Here is a 20,773-nt window from a genome sequence, read left to right on the forward strand (position 1 = left end):
CAGGAACAGCTCCAGGCCAGGACAAACACCCCTGCCAGCCCCCCACCATTGGAGGCTAGCTCCCAGGCCCCACCCAGGGAGGGAAACTATGCCCCCACTCATCACTGGTCAGGGCAGCTCTGGGGTCTACCTCAGAAGGGCAGTCCGTTAGTCCTGCGATGCCAGCTTGTCCCCAGGAGAGAGGCCTACGCCCTCCCCTACCACTCCAGCCACCCTCTGAAGCTGTGGGCTCAAAGCATGTGAAAAATGGACAAGCACAAGTGTACCAGGCGCTCTTCCTACTGATACAGGTTAGCTAGCATGTCCCTAGGTAGACAGGGAGGTCCCTGGTGGAATAAACAAAGACAGCCATATCCTAAAACTCCAGGTTTTGAAATCACTCCTCACTCCAGGACATAATGTAACAAGGCCTTGAGGTTAATCATAAAATTCCTTTTGGCCTGACAAACGGAGCAGATCTGGTAAGAGTGGGTTATTTTGCTAATTCCTCCACGATGGGCAAGCAGAACAAACCTAGTAGACGCATTTCATTAGAAGGCACCAGTTCCCTTCTTCAAACAGCTCCCCTTCCCCAGACTGACAAGGGAAGGTATGAAAGGTATAAAAGAGCTTTTGCCTCAGTCATGGGGCCACCCCCACTCGGGAGTTCTGACTCTTTGCTTTCAATAAACTATTCTCCTTTTAAAACTCTTTGCCGCTCCTGGGTCCTTGTTTCCATTCTTCGGTCTCACGAGACACGATCCCGGTCTACACCCAGAAACTGCCAGCAGATCCAACATCATCTACCTCATTTGGGGAATCAGAGGAAAAATATTCCTCCATCACTACCTTTCAGAGAGGCTGCTCCAGCCACAACTCTGCAGCCATGGGGGGACGACTGCCCAATGCCCACAAGGTACCCCATCTCCCAGGAAGCCTGGGTGAAACTTTTAACCAATGGCTGATGAGCAAAGGCTCCTGGGAAGTCTTCACAAAATATTCAGACCCAGTACATGCAGGGCCCTTCCCATCTTCCCCCACAACCAATAGCCTGTTGCCTGCTTGTCGTCGCCCAGGCTGTCCCCTCTGCCTGGAACTACCCCGTCCCCCATCCACACCTTGGCCTGGGTCTCAGCCACAGAGAACCTTTCTTAGGGACGCACAAACCCTACGCTACCCCTGCCCATGTCAGCATAGGCCTGAAAAATCTTTAAAAGGATCCCCTTTCTCACTTCTGGGATCATTTGATATCTGTGTTCCTCACCTTACAAGGGCAGTGACTATTTTTGCCAAACCCTGTGTCCCCAGCACCCAGCCCAGCACCTGGCAGGGAGCACCTGTGTTCAGTTCATATTTATTAAATGAATGACCAAATTAAAGGGATCCCAAGCAGGGGCCTTGGAGGGGCCCCCTAGGCAGTTGTGGGAGCAGCTCTCTCACCGGAAGCTCTCAGGAAGAGCCCCACCCTACTCTTAGCTAACTCAGGGCCTGGAGGGCACACCCCTCCCCCAGCTCAGAGAGTGGCCTCCAACTAGGCATTCTTCTAGCCTTGCCACAATCAGCTGGTGACCTGCCCGTGCTGGCCTTGAGATGGAAAGCCCAGAGGGCAGGACCTGCCTCTCAAGTTCAGCCCAGAGCTCAGAACAGAGCTAGCAGAGGGGAAGGCAAGTGACTTCAGGAGCCCAGAGGAGGCTGAAAAAAAGCAAGCCTCCTTTCTCCTGAGAGTCGCTGTCCTCTGGAAGCCAGATTCTCATCCACATAATTCCTCATCAGAAACAAGAGGAGAGAAAGGGTATGGAGCCTCCTCCTGCTACAGCGGTGTTCAGAGGAACCGCTAGGCCCCCTCGAAACCCAGGCCTCCTCCTGTGCCAGCCAAGTCCTGAGCCTGGCCCAAGCTGCAGACTCCCAGAGCCGGCAGGGACATGATTAGGAGCATGGGCTTGAGTCCAACAGTCCTGGTTCAAATTCAGGCTGCACAGGCAAGTTACTTCACATCTCCGTGCCTCAGTTTCCTCATCTGTAACACAGGAATAGGCAGTGACCTCTTCCTCAGAGGATTTGGTACAGCGGGTGCCTGCAGCTCTGTGACAACGCTCCCTACTCCACCCCCACCTTTGCAAAAGCAAACCCCCAAAGACCTGGTTTCTGAAGCAACAGCAATTTCAGGGCAGCACTGGCGAAGGGGCACTTCAGGCCAATCCTGGAACATCCAGGAATGGCTCTCAGGGTGGGCCCCCGGGACTTCGGCCTTCTCAGAATACAGCTCAAGGGTTGAGGGGCCTCCCTCCCCATTCCCTCCCCCTCATGTCTTCCTCCTCTCCCACTCCCATGCCAGCCAGGTCCCCAGGGATTGCCAGAGAGCAGATTGCTGGAAGCCTACTGTTTCCACACAAGGCAGATGTGAAGAATGTACATTCTGAGAAATGCCCCCTCCTCTCAAAAAGAAAAAATGATACCCCTCCCATCTAAGGATGGGCAGTCAACAAGTCAGGGACAGGACCATGGACCAGTCACAGGATGAGGCGAGCTGCAAAGCTGGAACAGGGCCTTTGAAAGCCCCTTTGGCTCTGTTACTCACAGGGCAATTGGAGGAAACTTCTCTCTGGGGAACAGAGATATGCCAGCTCAGGTCCCTCTCAGTTTTAGAGAATGGCTGCTTCAGGGTTACCCTTCCCCGGGGCAGGGGTCAGCTTGGCGAAGTGGAGCCTCTGGCATGAAGAGCAGGCCCAGGGACATGACAAGTGGACAGACAGATGGACAGACGAAGGGTTATACAGGAACCCAAGTTCTCAGCCCCCTAGGTGCTAAATGCTACTGCAGGCTGTCCCACGCTAGTGCCCAAGGCTCCAGACTGGAGGGAGAGCCAAAATCAGTCTGTCCCTGCGTGGCAAGTAGAGCTCCAGAACCTGGAACCTTCTTGCCCTCTACCCCATAGCTTCACCCCTACACCACCACTCTGCTTCAGGGGCTGCCCCCAACCTCTTGGGGCCTCATTTTTCATTAATTCCCCAATCCCCATTCTCAACCTGTTCTGGGACTTTCTAAACCAGGAATTCCACAACCTTCTTCCCTCCCCATATCCCCAGCCCAGGGTTCAGTCCTGGCTTAAGCACTCAGCCCATCAGAATCAATGTCCAGCCTCTCAAAGGCTCAAGCTTGTAAAAGGAGTGCCCACTGAGGCCACACTGTTCTTCTGACTCCAGCAACAGGACTAGAAAGACAGTGGGGAGCCCGTATACCTAGAGCAGTGCCTGGAGAGGCAAGACCAGAGGTCAGGTGTGGCTGTGGCAGTTTCATATCCACTCAGTGTGGATATGACTCCATTTCCTCTTCCCTCCAACAGGCCAAAGGTGCAAGGATAAGTAGGGGTTCTCTCTCTGTCACATATGGGTGAAGCACAGATGAACTGCACCCACACCATACCACTTTCCTGTCTCCCCAAGAAGTGCTGCCCTCTGAGTCTGCCCTCTGAGCATCCCCTCCCCACAAAACCACACTCCAAAACCTCAGCTAGAAGGTGCTTAGACCCCTCTAGCCTCCAGACTACCTGCCCCAACCAGGCCCTGCCTTACACCTGTGAACCGGTGGTCCCAACAAGTAGAGGCCAGGCAGGGTCCATGGGTGTCAGCTGCCCCTGACCTTCAGTTACCCAGACAGAGAAATGCCCTATCCCCACTTTCCAATACCAATATTCAAGAGGAAAGGCAGCCCAATGTCTCCTTTTCTCAGTCCAGCAGGGTCCCCGCTCACTAACAAGAACACTGCTCCAGAACCTAAATCGAATCCCTCCTGCAGTGTGACAAAAGGGAGGTGCGGGCCAAGTCCCCAGACGCACCAGGGCCTGGGTGTAGGACTCTGTATCCTCTCTCGCCTCCATCCCCGTGGGTGTGGCGGTCTCCATCCCCGCTCCATTCTCATCTTTTCCGAAAACAGATGCGGCTAGACGACCCCCTCACCCGCTCTTCCACCACATCTCTCCCTGGCTGCAAGGCAGCGGCTCTAAACCTCAGAGATAACCCTGTGCCCTCCCCACCCTCACCTCTGTTGACGCAGTCTTTGGAGCCCGTACTCCCAGACATCACCGCCCTCCTCCCTGAGGGTGCCGAGGCATGCGAGGTTCAGAGAGGCTACACGTCCAAGGTCACACAGCGAAGCGGTGGCAATAGCGGTGGGGGGGATGCTGACGACGCTGACCCCATGTACGCCCCCAGCCCTCACAGTGCCACACGTGCCCCCAACAGGGCCCCGCGGAAAACACCCCAGCTACACCACCTAACGGTCACCCGCGTCCCCGGGGCCTGACATCTCCCCAGCTCAGATGCCAGGCAGCCCTCCCGGGCCCGGCCAGGACATTGGAGCCCACCCCCGTCGCCCCAGCCGAATGGGGTCTCACGCACAGACTGCCTAGGATAGAGGCTCGACTGAAAGGGGATCTCCGCGAGCCTGGAGGAACCGGGAGGTAGCGGGAGGAGCAGTCTCACCGTGCGTTGCGCACCCCGGGGAGGAGCCGAGACGACCGCGGCGGCAGCGGTGGCGATTGCGGAGGCAGCCGGGGGATCAACGCGGAGCACGAGGAAGAAGCCCCGCGCCGCCACCGCCCGCCTCACGGGCACGCCCCCGCCTCCTCCCATTGGTCGGCCGAGGGGGGTCGGCTAGGAGGCTTCGGACCAATAAGCTGGCTCCAGAGCACTGCCAATGGGCGTGGCTCCACCGCGTCTCGTGCAAGGCCCTGCAGCTGCGCCCTGCAAGCCCTTGCTTATACAGAGCTCCGGGAGTTATCGCGATGAGGGCAGCAAGGCCGCCCGAAGTACCCAGGGTATTGCATGGAACAGAAGGGAGAAAGAGAAGGAGGAGCTCTTTAAATAGGCCCCGCCCGCGTTCCACCTTCAGCTGTGGAGTGTGCACCTCTCGTCTCTGCCTAAACGTGAAAGGGGTGTCCCTTAGGCTCTGCCCCCCAGAACGGTCGTAAGGCAGGGCTCAGGGCTAGGTGGGACACCTGAAAATCGCTTCCAAGCCTGCAATAGCAATTGATACAATCGATACGCGCTTCGCAAGTCCCTGTCCAGGAGCCTCTCTGCGACCCTCGGGTTTCGGCTTTTTCCCCCTTCCACCCTATTCCTTGCCTCGGAGGAAGGGCTCCGGCGCGAACCAGAAACGGGTCCTGGGAGCCCTGCGGGCCAGGATAAGCATCAGAACAAAGAAGACGCTGGGAGGGGGTTGGGAGAAGCTATGCAGGCACCCCCGGGGACCGCAGCCTCTGCTCCCGGTCTCCACGGAGGCGGTTGCCATGGCAGCAGGATGCACCTAGCTCAGCTCAGCGCCGCGGGTGGAATGTGGACGCGGGCACTGAGCGGGAGGAGTGAGAGGCGTGGCCTTCGAGTCTGGAGGTTCTAGCCGCAGCTACGCCTGCCGACCCTTGAACATCCCATACGTCCCCTTCCGTTCGCCCGGGCAGTCCCAAAAGTAATCGCGGGGAGCCGTCCGGAGCCTGCAGCTCCCTCTTTTCAACTTAACTAGAGGAGAGATGGCATGAGCCGCTGAGGGCCAGCTTCCTTTCGGGAGTACCGAGTCTCTGCCTTTGGGAAGCCCCCAAGGCTCCTACACTCGGCTGGATACCCGTGCTCTAGTCTGCACACAGTTAACAAACTAATCTTCCTGAGCGATTGTTTCCATCGCTTCTTCCCCTGCTCCAAAGCGCTCCGTGCTCTGCGACTGTCTCCAGCCGAGCGTCACAAACTTTTAAGCAACATTTTGGATGATTCGTGCGCTCTCTTGGGGTTTGAGATGATGACCTCCAGCGTGGGCATTGGCGGACATTGGGAGGTTTCCACATTCTGATCCCAGCCCATCCATTCCTGCCAGATGCTTTCTCACTACCCAACCCTACCGTTCCGCGCGTCCTACTATGCTCCGCCTCCAATTGTATTCCCGTCTATTGTATTCTTCAAGGTCTAAAGTTGCCAGACAGTATGCCCAAAGCAGGCTACAAATGTATTTTGTTTAGCCCAGATGGGCTTTTAAAAATCCTAATTATTTTTCTTCCTCTTCTTCCGCCTTCTCTTCTTCTTTTTATTCCTCTTTTGAAATATCAGAATATCTAACAACATAGACTCAAATTCCAGCCTGGCACCAAAGGCTGGCACATCAATTTGCCATAGTCCCCACCAATCCCTATTTTTTCACATTAATTTTACCTTCTGGGTCTGTACAAACATTTGATTTCATGATATCCTCATTATGCTACCTTCCCACCTGGAATACCTTTCCTACTCTTCTCTCATGGGCAAAACTCACCCTCCCTGTAAGACCAGGTTAAAACCTGCCTTTCTTTATGTCTTGCTAGCCAACTTCTCCTCAAAAACATCCCTGGCTCTTTCAAACATGCAGACCAGCTGCTCACTGTGGACTGCCTGGTGCTACAGTAGTGGTCCCCTTATCCACGATTTCACTTTCCATGGTTTTAGTTTCCTGCAGTCAACCATGGTGCCGAAATATTAAATGGAAAATTCCAGAAATAAATCATTCATACGTTTTAAATTGTACACCGTTCTGAGTAGTATGAAGAAATCTTGCGCTGTCCTGCTCCATCCTGCCCATTATATGAATGGCTACTAAGTGACACTGTATAAGCTAGTGACTTAGTAGCCATTCTGTTATCAGATTGGTTATCAGAAACAGAGAGACCATAGTCACATAACTTTTATTACAGAATAATCTTATATTAGTCAAGGTTCTCCAGAGAAACAGAATCAATGGGAGACAGAGATATTTACTATAAGGAATTAGCTCGTACCGTCATGGCGGCTAGCAAATTGCAAGATCTGTAGGATGAGTCAACAAGCTGGAGACTTGATGGTTTAGTTCTAAGCCAAAGGCTAGCAGGCCCAGGAAGAATCAAAGTTTCAATTAGAGACCAAAGGCAGGAAAAAAATAGCCAATGTCCCAGTTCAAAGGCCATCAGGCAGGAAGAATTCTCTCGTACTCAAAGAGACAGCTTTTTTATTGTATTCAGCCCTTCAACTAATTGGAAGAGGCCCACCCACATGAGGAAGAACAACTTGCTTTACTCAGTCTACCCATTTAAAAGTTAATCTCATCCCAAAACACCTTCACGGAAACACCCAGAACAATGTTTGACCAAGTATGTGGGCACCCTGTGGCCCAGTCAAGTTGGCATGTAACATTGACCATCACGTATCTACAAGAGATCTAATTAAGTGGAAAATCAAGATACAGGACAGAGTGGATAGTCTGCTTCTCCTTTCTGTTAAAAAAAAAAGTGGGGATAAGATAACAATAAATGTGCATATTTGCTTGTATTCACATAAGACACTCTGGATGAATACACAAAAACTAAAGAAAAAGATTTCCTATTGGAGGTGTGTGGGGACCAAAGAGAGTTTTCAATTTTCATGTTTTTTTTTAATTATTTGTGTTTTAGCTATTCAAAACATTAGGTAACAAAAAATTTAAATACCTTTTCACATGGCTTTTCCCTTTCTAGGATTGTGAATACTGTGTGAGACAAATCATGTTTCATATTCATCTTTGTGTTCCTGGCATTTAGTACATAGTAAATATTCAATAAACATTTGAGGAGTTAATGAATGAATAAATCAGACGAAATCCAATTTAGTGTGGGGAGAGGGGAGTGAGAGGCAGAGTGAAAGAAATATGGCAGTAGATGTCAGAAAGGAAGTTTGAAAAAAAAAGAAAAAAGAAAAAAGAAAGGAAGTTTGGAGAACAAGAGAGAAGTTTAAAGAAAAGTTATCGAATTACAATGTGTGATATAATCAACCTCCATATATAGTCCCAGAAAACATTCAGTAAAATTCTCCATTGCTTTTGGGGTTTGATCTGTAGAGTTTTGAGATATAATTGTGGATTGAGACAGACTCAGGCATATCTGAATACTAGGAATGGGGACAGGGAATTAAAGGAGGAGGAACCTCCAGGATCTGGCCCAAGGCTCTGCTAGAGAGGAGCTCAGAAGACCGTTAGGGGGTGACCCTAGTCACTGAAACTGCATTCTGCCCTCATTGTGCTTCTGTCAGGCAGAACCATGCCCTTCCCCACCTCCTGGTCCTCAAGTCCCTCCACAAACTATTCCTACCAGCTCCACACACAGGAGCGTACAATTGTGGGTCGTCGATGGATGAAAGGATTAGAGAAAGAACTCTGGAGACCCAATACAGACTACTGAGAGAAAACAATGCTAGAGCTGGGGTAAATATGTGTGCAAGGCTGGTGGTTAATTTGGGAAGGCAGAGGGCAGGCTGAAGCCAGTGTTAACCTAAGACCAGGCTAAGTGCAAAGGAGAGGCACAGACCAAGGTCAGGGGTAGTCATCAATTTTTATTTTTATTTTAGGAACTCAGGTAAATAGAATTGGACTCCACGTAATCTTTGGTTTATGTCACTCTCTCCCTACTTGTCCATAAATAGCCCTTATTAACACCTGTAAACCTACCACTTGCCCCAAGAATTAAAACATTATGAATAACTTATATCTACCCATGTGCTTCTTGCCTCTGCCCCCTGCTTTCCTTCAGAAGTAACCGCTATCCTAGATTTTATCTTTCATTGCTTTTCCTCCTTGTAGCCAGCTTCTAAAATGTCTCCCAATGATCTCTGCCTCCCGATATTTGCACCCATGTGTTCCTCTCTCCTTGAATGTGCTGGATGTAGTGACTTACTTCACATAAACAGAATGACAAATGTGATGGATGTCACTTCTGTGAATACATTAGATGAGATTATAACTTCCATTTTGCTGGCAGACTCTGTTAACTCTCTCTCTCACTGGCTTTGATGAAGCAAACTGGCATACTGGAGATAGTCACATAGCAAAGAAATTAAGGCAGCCACCAGCCAACAACCCACAAGAAACTGAACTCTTTCAACAACTTCCAGAAGTCCTTTCCCAGTCGAGCCTTCAGATGAGACCACAGCTCTGGCCAACACTTTGATTGCAGCCTTATGAGAAACCCTGAAGCAAAGGACCCAGCTAAGCCATACCTGGACTCTTGAGCCACAGAAAATATGAGAAAATAAATGTTTGCTGTTTTAAGCCACTAAGTTTGTGGCAATCTCTTACACGGTAATAGATAATGAACATATGTTCTTCTCGGTTCTTTTGTTGTTATAAAACATGTTGCTGTGAACATTGCTATACATGTGTCCCAGAACACAGAACACAGAGCTTGAGTTTCCTCTGGGTATATGTCAAGTATATGCCCAGGAACAGAACTGCGGGGGCTCAGGATTTACAAATGTTCAATGTTACTGGTAGTCCATAAATGATCAAAGTTAGGGTCACACCATGGCCATGGTGTTTTGGTAAGTGTTGGGAGTCAAAGTTGTCTTCAGTCCATAGGACTTGGGATCAGTCTGTGGGCAGGGTTGGGAATCATATGGAGGATACAGTTAGGGGTCAGACCATGGGCAGGGTTGAGGGTGAGTCTATGGCCATTTGAGAAAAAACTGAAGGATGGGTTTGGACAGAGTTGGAGGACATTATTGTGAGGGTAGGTTTGGGGGTCAGTCTAAGTAAGGCCACAGTTTGAGGTCAGGCTGTCCTAGTGCACAAGACCTGATCCCTGTGATATCATCAACCTACCAAGCAGTGGCCACCCAGGGCCCAGCTGCCTACGAGGTAAGACCCAAAAGGCGCTTTCACTCAAGGGGTAGCTATGGAGGACAAGACCTTGCTGCCCACAAGGATCTAGGCAGAGAGAGAAAGCAGGCACAAGAAAGAGAGCACAATACCTTTAATGGAGGGAGAGCAGCCCTGTCCCAGAAACCCCAAACATTCTCAGTGGTACCCCATGGGAGGGGAGGACGATTGGTCTAGGTATAGGCACAGCCAATGTCTTCCCCACTCCTGGCTGAGCCCACTCCTCACCCCTTCCTCTCCAGCAGCTGTGCTCTCCAGCCTCCAGATGGGTCCCAGGTGAGCCCCCAGGAAGGGCAAGAGACTTCCTCAGCTGCCTTGGGGCAGCTTCCCCCAGGGCCCAGGGCACAGAGAACTGGCCTGGATAGAGACACTGCTGTCCTCACAGCTAGGCGGGGACCCGATTCTAGGGTTACAAACTGAGCCAGGGGACCAACCCCCAAGACCCAGCACAGGGAGTGCCAAGGCCGAGGCCCCGGTGTCGGTGTTGGAAACTGCTTTGGGGCTCACGCCAGGTCTCTGCATGTGGTTTCTGGATTCTGGAAAGCGGTTCATTCTTCTGACCCGGATGGAGTGGAAGGAGATGGCTCATTCCTGAGGCTCCGTTTGGAGGGCTCCTGTCCTGCTGCCTCCCGCTTGCCCCGCCTGCCCCCACCCCCGCCTCCGCTCACCCCCACCCCAAATGCAGGGGTGCACTCGCACCCCAAGAGGTTCATTGGAGCTGCTGGCTCCGCCAGCCGGTTCGTGGGTCCGTTCGAGCGTCGGTCGCGGTGTCTGGGTTCTGGCAGGTACTGGGGCGTCCCAGCACCGCGGAACCGCCGCTCACCGCTGCTTACGCTCCGCCTGCTGGAGCCGCCGGGAGAGGTCTTCGATGCGCACGTTCTTGAGTTGGAGTAGGTGCTCCAAGCGCCTCACCTTCATCTGTAGCACCTGGAACCCCCGCAGCGCAGATGTCCAGCCCAGCTGCCCGCTCCCTTTTGTCCCCTCCTCCGTAGGTCCCAATTCCCCGCACCTTCCCAGTATGCCCTCACCTGCACAGTCTCCTGGGAGGCCAACAGCTCCTGCTCCTTTTCAGCCATCTGGAGGACGAAGCTTGGGTCTCCATGAAGCACCTGGCTATACGCCGGACGCCGGGGCTCTGGCAGCCGGCCTCCCCTGGAGTAGAAAGTAACTTAGTGCAGGGTCTAGACCTTGGACCCCACCTTGGACCCCTTCCACTGCCCCTGGGCCAGGACTTTCCTCCCCACTTCCACCGTTCCTGCCTTCCCTACCTTCCCAGGAGCGTCCAGCCCTGTGTAGAGAGATCACCCAGACTGGTGACGTCAGGAAGTCCCAGCTTTCTTACCTGAGCTGCCCCTCTCCCTGAGGGTCCAGGGCACCTTCCCCTCGGGTCTTCTGGGCCAAACCTGAGAAGAGGTAAGCGGAGGAGTAACCGTTCTGGTGTCCTATTTTCCTGTCTTCCCCCCCACCTGTTCCCCCATAGAAGGAAAGACAGAAGGAAAGCTCCTTCTGGAAGGGAGGAAAAGTAAAGGTCACCTTACCCACATCCATATAGCCAGTGCCATCCTGAGGAGCCAGCTCCTGAAAGAACCCGCCCCCCCCAGGTCCACTGTGAGCTCGGGCTTGCCCATCCCTAAGGAGCCCCATGTTTCTTCCACCATCACCCAGGCCAGACTCCCTTAAGCCAGTCACCCTTCTTCCACACTTATCGCCAAGGTGGGGCTTTCCGCAGCCTGGGGAGCTCCCCCAAAGCAGAGGAAGAAGAAGCCTGAATGGGGTGGCACCTGTAAGGAGCCGGAGCCCTGCTTCCTGCGCCTCTGCCGCTCCTCCAGGCGCTGCCTCAGCGGAATGAGCACCAACTCCACCACGCCCGGGGCACACTGCGCGATCTTGCGCATCACGTCCTCCGGTACCGAGAAGTTCAGCTTGTTCAGCACCTTCCTGGGGGTAGGCACAAGGGTGGCGGACTATGTCCTCAAGGAATGAAGTGAGGAGGGTGGGGGAGAAGGAAGGGAGTGCAGCAGTAGCGGTCCTGGGCGCGCAGCCCTGGGGGAATAGAAGGGCACCATATCTGAGCCTGGTTCTTGGGTGTTCTGAGTTTCTTGTCTCCTCCCGGATGGAAGAGTCCCTTGATTTTGTTACCAGACAATTCTGTCTGCGTTGTCCCTCCCCACCCTTCCACCGACACAATCCCAGCCTGGGCTTCTGAGACCATAGGAGGTGGAGGGGCTGGCACAGCCGGTCCTGGGATCCCAAGTTAGGGGCTGGAGATTCCGCTACCGTGCAGATATATTCTACCTGTTCAGGTGACTCCAGTTGCTGAGCTTCTGCTGCAGAGAGTTGGCAGGGACATAATTGTGCATCTCCACCATCTTGGGGAAGTAAAACTTGATGACTTCTGCCACCAGGACTGAGGGAGTGGGAGTGGGAGCAGATACGGAAAGTGGGGGCATGGGAAAGGGAGAAGAAATGGGTGGGATGGGAAAATCAGGGATGGCAGAGTGGTGGGGCCAAGTGAAGAAGTGGAGGTGAGGAAAGGGAAAGGATGATATGGAGGGAGAGATGGTAGAGGAGAGGGGAAGAGGGTCAAGGAAGTGATATCAGTGATCAGCCCGAGACTAAGCCTCCAGCATACCCCAGAGGGGCTGCATCCCTTCCCCATTAGCTCAGGGCAGATGAAAACTGCAGTCTCTGCTCCTGCAGTAGAGAATGAATCTCCAAGAAAGCATTTCAGGAGCCTGGGGTCCCACCTTAGGCGTTCGCATGGAGACACACACATACTCCAACACCAAAGTCCCAGGAGAGAGTCACAGACTCACACAAGCAGACAGATGGGATAAGATCCCCCTACAGATACGTACATAGAACAGAATGTGTAGACACACAGGACACACACATTCCCAGACACACACAAACACACAGAAATGCACAAACACATACACAGACACATACTTCTATCACTGAAATTCCAAGAGACAGTTACCAACACACACACAAGTACAAAGGGTCACATATACACCAATATACACATGCAGAGATGCATAGTGCTGTCATTAAAATCCCAGAAGACAGTCTTAGACACACAGACATCTACACAATCACAAAGAAACACATATACACACGAGCCCCCTGACACACCTACGGGACTGAATGTGTCAATACACATATGAACGCACAAATGCTCAGACTCCCACAAGGCAAATATGTAAATACAACAATGAGCATGTTCACACAGAGACATGCACAAATACATACACAGATACACATCTTAGTCATTAAAAGTCCCAGGAGGGAGTCACCGACTCACACACACACACACACACGCATAAAGTATAGAACATGTAGTCATATATATTGACAGACACATGCCCGCATTCCCACAGATGCAGAACACACACACACACACACCTACAATTGAAGTCCTACTTAGGAGACAGACACCCCCCAACACACACACCCCACATGTACACAAGCATAGAGAGACATGTATGAACACAGACCCCAACACAGTACATACAGGACAAAACAAGTGGACACACAGGCGCACACATACACTGGGGCGCACACCTCCGTCACTGAAGTCCCGGGAGAGATTTCTCTTGGGCCTGGACAGAGGGATGTTGTCTATCCACAGGTACAGCTGGTGCAGCGCCTCCTCTTCCACGCTGCCCGCCATTGGCTCCTTCGGCAAAACCAGGCAGTTCCAGCCGTGCAGCGTCCAGACCCAAACTCAGGACCTCTCAAGCACCTCCTCCCTCGCCACTGCGGGAGCCTAGACCGGCTTCTGCCTCTCTAAACCCAAGACTCCTGTCCCAGCTGGGAGCAGCCATATTGTTTTCTGAAACCATAGCAACCATCCCTGACTCTGGATGGGGGCAGAGGCTTATGGGAATTGTAGTTTTCCCCGTTACCTCGTCTCAGGCCCGATTTGAAAGGGCGATAATAGGTGGCCTTGTCTTCCCCGCCTCCCAAGAAAAAATCACCTCTGCATTCACGCCACCTGCTGACCACCCACTGTCCTACTCTGAAATCTGCCAAAGCCAACCAGATCCCAGAACTCCTGCACCAGCATCCCCAGGGCTGGGATTCCCCTGCTGGATCTTTTAGTGATCAGTCCCAAATGAAAGTAGCATCCCAATGTTTGTCAGATTTATCTGGGTGCCCATTGTTACTCTGCTGCTTCCCATCTGAACTGTGTGATAGGCTGTGTGACAGGGCCTCCTTGCTGGGCCCCTCCTCAAAGTTCTGTGCTCATTGGGCCATCACCACTCTCCTCTTCCCAGCAGTGTCCTGGTGGGGCATTTAATATGTAACCCTGACTCCCAGGGAGAATACCAGAGCTCAAGGCCAGTGCCTTAGGCAGGTCATGTAACTCCACAACCCTATTACCTCCTTTGTGAAATGGGGACAGTTCTCACCTACTTGTCCCAATGGGGTTATGGGGAGAATGGGAAGGGTATTTACATAAGAACTGTATTTGCATGGGACTGCTGGAATGGGAGTTGGTTATAGGTATAAGAGCTGCAAAAGCTCCTGTAGACACTTCCACACACCTCATCTCCCTCCGAAGAGTTCTTCCATACATTAGAAACTGATTTCAGTAACCAGTTCCATTTCTAGAGGACTATCTTCAGGAGGGTTAGGAAGATAGGTTCTTCCTTAGTCAAGGGGCACAGAGTAGCAGCAGTACAGGGCCACTACTAGGGTCAGCCTGGGGAGAAAGCTTGCTTCCACAAGACTAGTGGTGTGGCTTTGGGCACATTACTGGACTTCCCTGTCTGTTACCTCATAGGGGCTTTGTGAGCATCTAAAGTGCGTAGCCTATCACCTGGCACATGGCAAAAGCCCTATTAACATCAGTTGGTGCTGTCAATGAGACGATCTGTTTCAGCAAAAGAGATGTTCTTCTAGGCAGGAGACAAATGGATTTCCCTTATTTGAGATGAGGGACTTGGATTGGCCAGGGGCACCTTGGGAGAAGGGTACTTCTCCCACCTACTTACTCCAGAGCAGGCCAAGGGTAGGCTGGGCTTCCTCATGACTTTCTGGTGTCCTCTCCAGGGCTCAGATGGGGGGAGGGGGTGATGGTAAGTGGACTTCCAACTGCTTTCTGCTCTTAGCTTTGAAGCCTTCAAGGCCTAAAAGGGATCCCTGTGTGCCAGGAGTGTGAAAGGCCAAGTCACTCCACCCTCTTGTTTTGAAGTAACACATAGTGGCTTTGCCTTTCTAGAAGGGACCACACCCAGGACAGGCAAGAGACAAAAGACAACCTGGATATCCCCCCCTTAACATTCCAAGGTGGAGAGAGGAAGAACTGCAAGGAGGTGTGGGGGGGAGGGAACCATGGGGTGATGTGCCAGCCCCAGTCAAGGTGGGAAAACCGGTTTGGGGCCCAGAGCTGCCTGCCCAGCTCAAGCTCAGGCCCTCCCCTGGCTGGAACCACTGGGGCCTGAGGGCCTCAGTGCTGGAGGGCCAGGGAGGCAGGGGCTGGCCTTGAAGAGAAAGGGTGCAGGATCCGTGAGGGGCCTGTCTTCACCTTTGGACTGGAGGGCACTGCAGAGGGAGTTGCCAATTCATCTTTAGCCTCTTAGGGGTGCAATCTGTCCCCAGCAATATCACCTTCCTTCTGCCACTGTCCCCAAAGATAGCCAATTACTGAAAGGCCTAAAGGGCTCCCTCTTAAGGCACCAAACGTAAACCAAGGGCCCTTGAAACTCCAACCTGGACTATGGGAGCTGCTCCAACACACCTTTCTTTCTGCCCTCTGGTCCCACTCCTGGAAGGACCTTCTTTAATGAGCCTTGATAGGCCTAATTCCCAGGTGCCTACAGTTTAATTTGGCCCAACACAGACTCCCTCCCTCCTCTCCCAGCCAACTGATCCCAAGCTTCTCTCTAACCCCAAAGCACTGCAAGGCCCAGCTTCCTCAAACCCAAGCCCATGCACCTGCCTCCCCAAGCCTAGATAACATTTAGATATGGAGGTGGCCCCTCACCCTAGTCAGGGCTTAGGCTACTGCCACCCTCTCAACATTTGCTTCCAGGTCCCACCACAGCAAAGGACCAAAGGGAACCAGGAAAGGACATGTCCCCAAGACAGACACAAGCCCAGACCATGAAGGATGCACCCTTGGCTGTTAAAACGTTCACCCCCACAAAAGGGGGGTGCACGGATTTATTGAATTCAGACTGGGAAAGGAGCAGCTGGATGGCTGGACTCTGGGCCCAGCCCCAGGCCCCCTGCCCAAGATAAAACCCTGCCAGAGAGGGAGGAGAGGCATGGGGCCTGCAGCTGCCCACAAGGGAAATGCCCAATATCACTCCCCTGGAGGGCCTCTTGGGAACCTCCAATCTGGAAAGAAAACCAAGGGCCAAAGTAACATGGACTGGGCCAGAGAAAAAGATTGGGGAGGTGGGAAAGCAGGCAGAGGCAGGCTCGGGAGCCTGTGGTGAGTTAGACTGTGCTTCTCAAGGCGGCCTGGGGGAGCGGATGGGGGCTGCCAGCCTTGTGGGGGCCTAGGCTGGACCTTCCTCTGAAGCCCTTCCCAGAATGGCTTTGGGGTCCCCCCCACCAAAGACCTGGTGTGGATGGCAGAGGGGAGAGGCACTCTCTGGCCGGGAGCTTCCAGGGCCCATCCCTGGTGGCTGCTATGACCTAGTCCACTGATGGCATGGTGTGGTAGCACCGGACAGCTCCCCACCTGATCCCCCAAGCCCAGGGGCAAATGGGGAGGAAAGAGGACTCTGAGAAAGAGGCAATAAGCAGGTAGTGAGGCTGACGCCAGCCCCAGGCCCTACCAAGGTGACTGGGCCTGTCACCAGGCCTGGGATCATCACTAAAGGATGTGGGGTTCCCCACTCTGGCTCCATCCACACAGCTGCCCAAAGAGTCCTTTGCCCTGGGTTGATGCTGCCACATCTGGGTCAAGGGCATGGCTAGGCCCCGTGGCTCAGCTCTGAAGTCCAAGACCCCGAACTCCTGCCTGCCTGGCGTGGTTCTTCCTGGTCACATGGACCAGATCGTGTTCCAAGTGGAGGATGTGGCTCTGCACACGGTCGTCAATGGGGAAGGAGGTCAGGTACCTCTTGACCATAGCAAAGTAAGCCATGGCCTCCCCGAAGCTGGGCACAGGGACCTCATCACCATCTTCCTCATCTTCATCATCTTCGTCATCCTCGTCATCCTCATCGTCCTCCTCTTCCTCACTGTCCGACTCAGAGTCCTCCTCACCTTCTAGGAAATGGAGGGTAGGGCACTGGGCCTCCTCCTGGGCACCATAGCCCCCAAAGCTGCCCCCCGCTTCCACTACCCCCTGGGCCCAGTCCTCGGCCTCTAAGCCCTCAGAGGAGCTCTCCTCCTCCTCTTCCTCCTCCTCTTCGTCACTGTCATCAACATCACCCTCCTCTTCCACCTCCTCTTCCTCCCCTAACTCCTCTCCTTCCCCCTCCTCCTCCTCCTCGCCTTCCTCCTCCTCCTCTGCCTCCTCCTCCTCCCCTTCCCCCTCCTCTTCCTCCTCTTCTTCCTCCTCCTCCTCCTCCTCCTCCTCTTCTTCTTCCCCCTCGCTCTTGAGGGCAGTGGTAATGGTAGCATTTGGGCCACCCCCGAAGCCAGCCTCACGAAAGCAGGCAGCTATGTCCGACGGCTCCACTGCCTGCCAGGCGGCAGCAACGAAGTGCAGGGCCTCCATGAGGCCCAGCTGCAGGCCTGAGCGATCCTGGCCCTCCAGCGCGGCCATGGCCTTGAGCAGCATCGCCTGGCGGTAGTGGCCCTTCACCTGTTGGACAACTCCCCGCTCCAGCGGCTGCACGGTGCCCGATGGGAAGAAGGCCAGCTGCACATGCCGCAGGCCCGAGGTATCTAGGGGCTGGGCAGCCAGGCGGCCAGCCAGCAGCAGGACTCGGCGAGATTCTGCAGCCATGCGGGTGTCCAGGGCCTTCAGGTACTTGGCCAGGGCTTGGGTGGTGACCCCACCCTTAGAGTTGGCGGTGTAGTCGCAGGGGAGGCCGGCTTGGCCTGCACGGGGCTTAGCTGACTTGCCCGCCACTAGCGGGGGTAACTTCTCGCTGCCATCAGCATTGGCGCACAGCAAGACACTCAGGCGCTGGGTGGCCCTGCGCGCCCGTCCATCGCTGCCGCACAGCCCCGCCGCCTGATCGGGCAGAAAGTCGTACCATAGACTGGTCTCAGTGGCGCTGAACACGTCCTGGGAGGCATAGCCCTCGGCCACCGACGGCGGCTGCTCCTCCCGGGCGCGCCAGCCCGTCGTACTCCCTCCGCTGCCCTCCGAGGGCACCGCAGGTGGGCTGGCGGGTGCTGCTGCGGCCCGGGGAGCAGTGCTGCGCGAACGGGCGCGGGCCACGCCACTGCAGGACACTACTCCGTGGCGCCGGCGGAAGCGGTCCAGCCAGCCGTTGGAGGCAGTGAAGTCGTCCATGCCCAGCTCCTCGGCTATCCGCAGCGCCTTCTCCTTGAGGATGATGCCCTTCACAGGCAGGCCAGCAGCACGGATCTGTTGGAACCAGGCGATGAGCAGCCCCTCGAGCTTGTCATAGGGGGACAGCTTGTTGGTCTTGCGGCAGGTGGAGGCCACACCGTACTTGCGCTCCGACGCCAGGATGGCGCGCTTGTTCTTCAGGATGGTGCTCAGCGTGGACGGCGGGATGTTGAAGCGCCGCGCGATCTCGCCCTTGCGCAGGTCCGGGTTTTCCTCCACCTCCTGGATGATCCGCGACTTCTCCCGGAACGTCAGCTGCCGCCGCTTGGGGCCCATCCCGGCGCGCCCCCCGCCCCGGGGCCCGGCGCCACCGCCGCCGCCCCGGGGCGGGGGGCCCGGGCCCGCGGCGGGGGGCACCTGGCGGCCTCTCCCGCGCGCCCCGCCCGAGACAAAGCGGCTCGCGGGGCTGCGGGCGGCGCAGCGACCCGGCCGGGCCGGGGGCACCTTCGGGGGCGCCGGCGGGCGCGGCGCCGGGCGGCGGGCAGCAGGCGGAGGACGTAGGCGAGGGCGGGCGGCGCGGGAGCGGAAGGCAGGAAGTGCCGCGGCGCGGGGAGCGAGGAGCGAAGCGAGCGGGGCGGAGCGGGCGGAGCGGGATCTCGCGGGAAGCGCGGGGACGCCCGGCGCCTCCTCCCCGCCCTCCGCGCCCACCCCTTCCCCGCCGCCCCGGACCGACCGCGGGGGGGCGCTGCGGCCTGCGGGACGGGCCAGCGCTCGGGCTTCCGTTGACCAGCGCGCAGGGAGGTGGTGCCAGGCCACTGCTCCCGGTGGGAAGCGATTTGTTGCTTATGAATAATAACTGTGTTTTGTGTTGTTTTATTAAGGTACAAATAATCCACTTTTTTATCGGAAACAAAAATACAGGAAACTAGAAATCACCTTTCACCCCCAACACCTGGAGAGATTCGTAGGCAACATTTTGATACATTTCCTTCCAGTCTTTTCTCTAGGTGTCTGCAGTTTTCTTTTTTGAAATTTATTGCATAAAACTGGCATCAGACTGTGCTGACTATATAGCTGGCATCTCCTGCTGTTTTACCTGGCATCAAGTGATGAGAATTTTGCCATATCGGTAAAGTATTGCCAACATGCTTTTTAATGGTTGTATATTGTTCCAATTATGGATGAATTCTAATCTCTGTAGCTTATTGTTACACATTTAGGTTATTGTATAAGCAACACCAGCGTTTAAAATCTATTTGATAGTAATCCTACAATCCATAAACACTGATAACATCTCAGTGTGTCACTTTCTGGGCTTTTCCATGCATATAGTCATAAATGTGTTTGCACCTACAGAAATAATGTCATTTACATACATATGCATACAGACACATGAATCCCTGAAACCTCCTCTTCCTGTACCAACCACATAAAAATTACAAATTCTTAAAACAATGACTGCATGGCAGTGTTTTTTAAAAAAATCTCTTTGATCAGCCTGAGAGGAAGGAAGGAAGGCTTTGCAGAAAGGAAGGCTGTGACCCAGGGACATAGGCTGATTGGATACTTCAAGCAAGTGGGTGTAGACAAAGAAAGAACCCAGGACAGTGCCTTGGGCTCTCCAAGGTAAAGGGATCAAGAAAGGACTAGCAAGAAATTCATGAGATACAGAAGATGTGATGTATATAATGGAATATTACTGAGACATAAAAAAGAATGAAATCTAGCCATTTGTTACAACATGGATGGACATAGAGGGTATTATGCTAAGTGAAATAAATCAGACAGAGAAAGACAAATACCATACAAGTATGATTTCACTTATATGGAATCTAAAGAAAACAAACAAATGAGCAAGCAAAACAAAACAAACACAAAGTGATGGTTGCCAGAGGGGTGGGGGAATGGGTGAAAGGGGTAAAGGGGAGTAAAGATACAAACTTCGTTTTAAAATAAATAAGTCACAGGGATATAATGCACAGTATAGGGAAAATAGCCAGTAATATCATAATAACTTTGTATGGTGACAGATGCGACAGATGGTTACTAGACTTATGGTGTTCATATCATGAGGTATATAAAAGTCAAATCACTATGTTGTGTACCTGAAACTAATATAATATTGTATGTCAACTATACTTTAATAAATAATATATTTTTTAGAAAAATGGAAACTCATAAGGAACAGCTTAAGTGATAGGAGGAACACCAAACCCATATGGTGTTCTGGAAGCCAAGGGAAGAAAGTATAACTCATTGCTGATTTATTGTGCGTTTCTCTTCATGTGTATGGGCCATTTGAATCCTGTGGATTTTCTAGTCATATCCTTTGCCCATGTATCTCCTATATTTGTCTTTTTGTTGACTTCTAAGAACTCTTCACCTCTGAACGCAAAATCTTTGTTATTACAAATATATTCTCCTCGTCTGCCACTTGTCCTTTAACTTAGCCTAAGAAGTCTTAGGTATGAGAATTTTTTAATCATTAAATAGAGGATATTATGCTAAGTGAAATAAATAAGACAAAGACAGATACCATATGATTTCATTTATATGTGGAATCTAAAAAAAAAACAAAACAAAATTTTTTCTGTGTTGCTTCTGGGATTTGTGTTTTACTTAGAGAGTCCTGTGCTACCCCAGAGATATAAAAAATATTCTTCTAATCACAAGGTCCAGAGGAAAATG

At 53.0% G+C, this 20,773-nt stretch overlaps 3 protein-coding genes across 6 annotated transcripts in view; all 3 read right to left on the bottom strand.

Annotated features, from left to right (window-relative positions):
- Positions 1–4,607, bottom strand: part of ADISSP (adipose secreted signaling protein) — a 13,087-nt gene extending 8,480 nt beyond the window's left edge. The window contains exon 1 of one of the 3 annotated variants that reach the window (XM_081033616.1): positions 4,461–4,607. The gene's annotated coding sequence lies outside the window, so the exon portion shown is untranslated. Of the gene's footprint in view, positions 1–4,376 lie in introns of all 3 variants that reach the window. The other 2 variants (XM_081033615.1, XM_081033614.1) reach the window with 2 other exon arrangements.
- A 5,124-nt stretch (positions 4,608–9,731) lies between these two features.
- On the bottom strand, positions 9,732–14,176 carry SPEF1 (sperm flagellar 1). 2 transcript variants are annotated; one of them, XM_081034737.1, is made up of 7 exons: positions 13,219–14,176; positions 11,950–12,061; positions 11,436–11,592; positions 11,193–11,232; positions 10,997–11,057; positions 10,683–10,806; positions 9,732–10,581 (listed from the first exon to the last, which is right to left on the bottom strand). In XM_081034737.1, the coding sequence occupies exons 1-7, from the start codon at positions 13,325–13,327 to the stop codon at positions 10,474–10,476; spliced, it is 711 nt and encodes a 236-aa protein (XP_080890863.1). In that variant the 5' UTR covers positions 13,328–14,176; the 3' UTR covers positions 9,732–10,473. The 2 variants fall into 2 exon arrangements, with proteins under 2 accessions (XP_080890863.1, XP_080890864.1); XM_081034738.1 differs by lacking the exon at positions 11,193–11,232.
- A 1,547-nt stretch (positions 14,177–15,723) lies between these two features.
- Positions 15,724–18,421, bottom strand: CENPB (centromere protein B; the record flags this gene model as incomplete). Its single annotated transcript, XM_081034739.1, has 1 exon — positions 15,724–18,421. The coding sequence occupies one exon, from the start codon at positions 18,419–18,421 to the stop codon at positions 16,601–16,603; it is 1,821 nt and encodes a 606-aa protein (XP_080890865.1). The 3' UTR covers positions 15,724–16,600.
- Between the last annotated feature and the right edge of the window lie 2,352 nt (positions 18,422–20,773).

This window comes from Rhinolophus hipposideros, assembly GCF_964194185.1.
Source record: "Rhinolophus hipposideros genome assembly, chromosome: 22".
Lineage (NCBI taxonomy): Eukaryota > Metazoa > Chordata > Mammalia > Chiroptera > Rhinolophidae > Rhinolophus > Rhinolophus hipposideros.

Bases quoted from the DNA above. Each gene is read 5' to 3' on its own strand.
- SPEF1 (XM_081034737.1), bottom strand. From the start codon at position 13,327: ATGGCGGGCAGCGTGGAAGAGGAGGCGCTGCACCAGCTGTACCTGTGG. The intron at 11,058-11,192 runs GTAAGGTGACCT...ACCTCTTCTCAG, and splicing joins CACTGGCTATATGGATGTGG to GTTTGGCCCAGAAGACCCGA. The intron at 10,582-10,682 runs GTGAGGGCATAC...CGGGGGTTCCAG, and splicing joins CCTCCCAGGAGACTGTGCAG to GTGCTACAGATGAAGGTGAG.